The sequence below is a fragment of the Diaphorina citri genome, unplaced genomic scaffold, assembly GCF_000475195.1.
Source record: "Diaphorina citri unplaced genomic scaffold, Diaci psyllid genome assembly version 1.1 scaffold335, whole genome shotgun sequence".
In the NCBI taxonomy this organism is placed as follows: Eukaryota; Metazoa; Arthropoda; class Insecta; order Hemiptera; family Psyllidae; genus Diaphorina; species Diaphorina citri.
In genome coordinates this window covers 32,413-36,157 of record NW_007377770.1, presented here as the reverse complement: position 1 = coordinate 36,157, position 3,745 = coordinate 32,413, and the positions used below count along the sequence as shown (strand labels likewise).

Here is a 3,745-nt window from a genome sequence, read left to right as displayed (position 1 = left end):
CTAGTTCGCGGGTTCGATTCCCGCCCGGGGCGGATATTTTATAAAATCAAACTATGAATTATTTGTGGTGAAGCAGTAGCCCCTTCACAACTTTGTGAGTATCACAGTATTACAAGTCTTTCATTTACTCAATCATCATATTTATCATCGCTCGTTTCTTCGACTTGTAATGCCGCCACTGGTCGCTACTCGGAGGTTACTGGATTTTATATTAAACGGTTAAGGTTCGTTCTCGGAACGGCTGGCTTTCTCCTACGCAGACTGTCCTTACGACACAGCTGCATCTGAATGTACAGGTAGAGTTTGGACGATCCCGTCCCTGAATCCACCGGACCAATACTGTAAAATTTTCAATGGAAATAATCATTAACCAGCCTAGTTAGCTTGAAGGGTAGCGCGTCTGCCTTTTGAGCGCTAGTTCGCGGGTTCGATTCCCGCCCGGGGCGGATATTTTATAAAATCAAACTATGAATTATTTGTGGTGAAGCAGTAGCCCCTTCACAACTTTGTGAGTATCACGCTATTACAAACCTTTCATTTACTCAATCATCATAATTATTTATCATCGCTTGTTTGACTTGTAATGCCGCCACTGGTCGCTACTCGGAGGTTACTGGATTTTATATTAAACGGTTAAGGTTCGTTCTCGGAACGGCTGGCTTTCTCCTATCTCTTTGCTTTCGGAACCATAAGACCTTGGCAGTTACAGTTCCCTCTGTCGAACCTCTTTTTTACTTTCCCTATCCTAGGTAAATAATAACAATAATATTAGGAAGAAAGTTTACCTCAATGAGTTCGGTCGTTTCCTGGGTTGAGGAACTTGCAGTTTATCCTTCCTTGGCCAGGGCTTTCACTTCTCGCATCACTCTATCCCGGGACTCCTGACGTAGCGTTATCCTCTTGATGGCGTAGTCACAATCATCTATGCGATTCACAGCCTGGAAAAAAAAACATTTATTTTATTTAACAAGACTCAGTGCAACAGTCCTACAATCATCTATGCGATTCACAGCCTGGAAAAAAAAACATTTATTTTATTTAACAAGACTCAGTGCAACAGTCCTAAACCTTTTTTTTTTAAAGAGGTTTGACAGAGGGAACTGTAACTGCTATGGTCTTATCGTCCCGAAATCGAAGAGAGAAGGAAGACAGGATAGGAAAAAGCCAGCCGTTCCGAGAACGAACATTATCCCATCAGGATAAAATCCGCCCCGGGCGGGAATCGAACCCGCGGCCTAGCGCTTACAAGGCAGACGCACTACCAACCAAGCTAACTAGGCTGGCTAGTCCTAAACAAAAATGGATGCGGCACACAAGGGATCAAGAAGAGACCGCCTTAACATGATAATAATATTTGGCCATCCTAGTTAGCTTGGTTGGTAGCACTGGGGGGGGGGGGGGAAAGAAGAAAACCCTGGCTTTCTATACGTTTTCCTGGAGGAGCTCTTCCACTAAACCAATAAACCATTTACTTTTTTCCTTCACTGTAAGCCTCTAAGATAATTTTGGGAGGTCTTGAATGTTCTTAGATTTTGTGAGTCCCTTCTACCTCTATAATTTATTTAAATTGAATCTTATTCGAAGGTAATTAGGTGATTCCAAGAGCGGGGTTTACCAAATCAGAATTGAGAACAATCTAGGATTGAGCTGTACTTAACACTCAGTTCAATCCAAGGTAATTCCAAGAGCGGGGTTTACCAAATCAGAATTGAGAACAATCTAGGATTGAGCTGTACTTAACACCCAGTTCAATCCCGAATTGAAGCCAACTCCGACTTCGTAAAAATAAACCCGGTTTTGTAAAAAAAAAAAAAAAAAAAGCAATTTATTTGGTTTTACTTAATTTTGCCTCTTTAATTTTTCCCTGATAACTTTTGAATAGTTGGTCCATTTGGATGAAATCTATTACAGATGTGCAATACATAAAGAAAATTTGTTGGTGAATTTTTCAAGCCGCATTGGCATTGGGTCATCAGGGTTATCGTAGGGCTTTATTTCGAGCTTAGTCCTGGAGCAAACGAACTTACCACTTTCCTGCGAGTGTTCAAACACTACAGAATCACTGTGGTCCATCGTATTACTCGTTTGTCTGTACCGCAAGGAGTTAGACAGATTCCTGAACATGGCAGAGTTGGTGATGAAATTATTGGTGAACAGAGACCCCGCGGATTTCTTTGGGTTAGTACGGGCGGCAGTGGGTTTCTGGTTGGTGTTCTTGGTCCGGGATGCACTAGGCTTGCTCTGAGTGAGGTCGGCAGAGGTTTGCTCGTCCAGAGAGCTTAGGAAGTCATCCCTATCGAGATAAAACAACCTGGACGTTAAGCTATGTTCACATATAGTCGACGCCATCGATCGACGAGGTGAATCTGTGTTGTCGAGGCAGTGTGGACGGTTTCAGTCGACGTCGCTCGACGGCGTGGACTATGTGTGGACACAGCTTTATACATACGCTTGTTTTCAAGTTCGATTCCTGCCCGGGGAGAAAATAATAAACAGATAAGGTTCGTTCTCGGAACGGATGGCTTTCTCCTATCCTGTCCTCCTTCTCTCTTTGATTTCGGGAAATTGCTACAGTTCCCCATGTTAGCCCTATTTTTATTATTATCATTTTTTAATAAGCAAGGCTCTTTTTTTTATAATTGTAATTTCATTTAAAAAAAATATTGTAGGTACCAAAAAATTAGGACTTTAGACTGCTGGAGTAAAGGAACTTTTCACTCTCATTCTGGCAGTATCATCATCATTGACTAAATGCATTGCCTTGTCGGTGTAGCCATTGGTCACGATGTATTGCCATAAGCAGTATAAGCAGGGTATATTCTACTCCAGTGATTCCCAAACTGGGGTCCGCGGCCCCCGAGGGGGCCATGAAGGACTTCAACCCCCCCAGGGAAGATCACATAAAATACAGTAAAGGGGCCGCGGAGCGTTCAAAATTTAAAATGAAAAGTTTAGGAACGGCTGTTCTATTCTTACCTGGCCTTATCCTTCCAGGTTTTGTCCTGTTCTTCCTGCCACCCCTCTGGAGGACACTCTAGCCAGGCGTTGAAGTATCGCACTATATGCTGATGATCTAACTTGGCCAGGGCTTTCACTTCTCGCATCACTCTATCCCGGGACTCCTGACGTAGCGTTATCCTCTTGATGGCGTAGTCACAATCATCTATACGATTCACAGCCTGGAAAAAAAAAAACATATCTTTTATTTAGCCAGACTCAGTGCAATAGTCCTAAACAAAAATGGATGCGGCACACAAGGGATCAAGAAGAGACCGCCTTAACATGATAATAATATTTGGCCAGCCTAGTTAGCTTGGTTGGTAGCGCGTCTGCCTTGTAAGCACTAGACCGGGGGTTCGATTCCCGCCCGGGGCGGATTTTAACCTGAACATTATCCATGTTCGTTCTCGGAACGGCTGGCTTTTTTCTCTCCTGTCTCACAAGGGATCAAGAAGAGACCGCCTTAACGTGATAATATTTGGCCAGCCTAGTTACTAGTTAGCTTGGTTGGTAGCACGTCTGCCTTGTAAGCACCAGGCCGGGGGTTCGATTCCCGCCCGGGGCGGATTTTAACCTCAACATTATCCATGTTCGTTCTCGGAACGGCTAGCTTTTTTTTTATCCTGTCTTCTTTCTCTCTTTCTCCTGTCTTCCTTCTCTCTTCGATTTCGGGACGTTAAGAACTTAGCAGTTGCAGTTTCGTCTGCCAAAACTTTTTTTTTTTTAAGTAGCTCCTCAGTTATTG

The 3,745-nt window shown here is 43.4% G+C and overlaps 1 protein-coding gene across 1 annotated transcript; it reads right to left on the bottom strand.

Annotated features, from left to right (window-relative positions):
• Positions 1-1,890: 1,890 nt before the first annotated feature.
• LOC113466794 (eukaryotic translation initiation factor 2-alpha kinase 3-like) lies at positions 1,891-3,197 on the bottom strand. Its single transcript, XM_026822487.1, has 2 exons — positions 2,977-3,197; positions 1,891-2,293 (listed from the first exon to the last, which is right to left on the bottom strand). Exons 1-2 carry the CDS (start codon positions 3,195-3,197, stop codon positions 1,906-1,908), a joined length of 609 nt encoding a protein of 202 aa, XP_026678288.1. The 3' UTR covers positions 1,891-1,905.
• Between the last annotated feature and the right edge of the window lie 548 nt (positions 3,198-3,745).

Coding starts and splice junctions, on each gene's coding strand:
- LOC113466794 (XM_026822487.1), bottom strand. CDS start 3,197: ATGTTTTTTTTTTTCCAGGCTGTGAATCGTATAGATGATTGTGACTAC. Junction 2,294..2,976: donor ACCTGGAAGGATAAGGCCAG/GTAAGAATAGAA, acceptor TTATCTCGATAG/GGATGACTTCCTAAGCTCTC.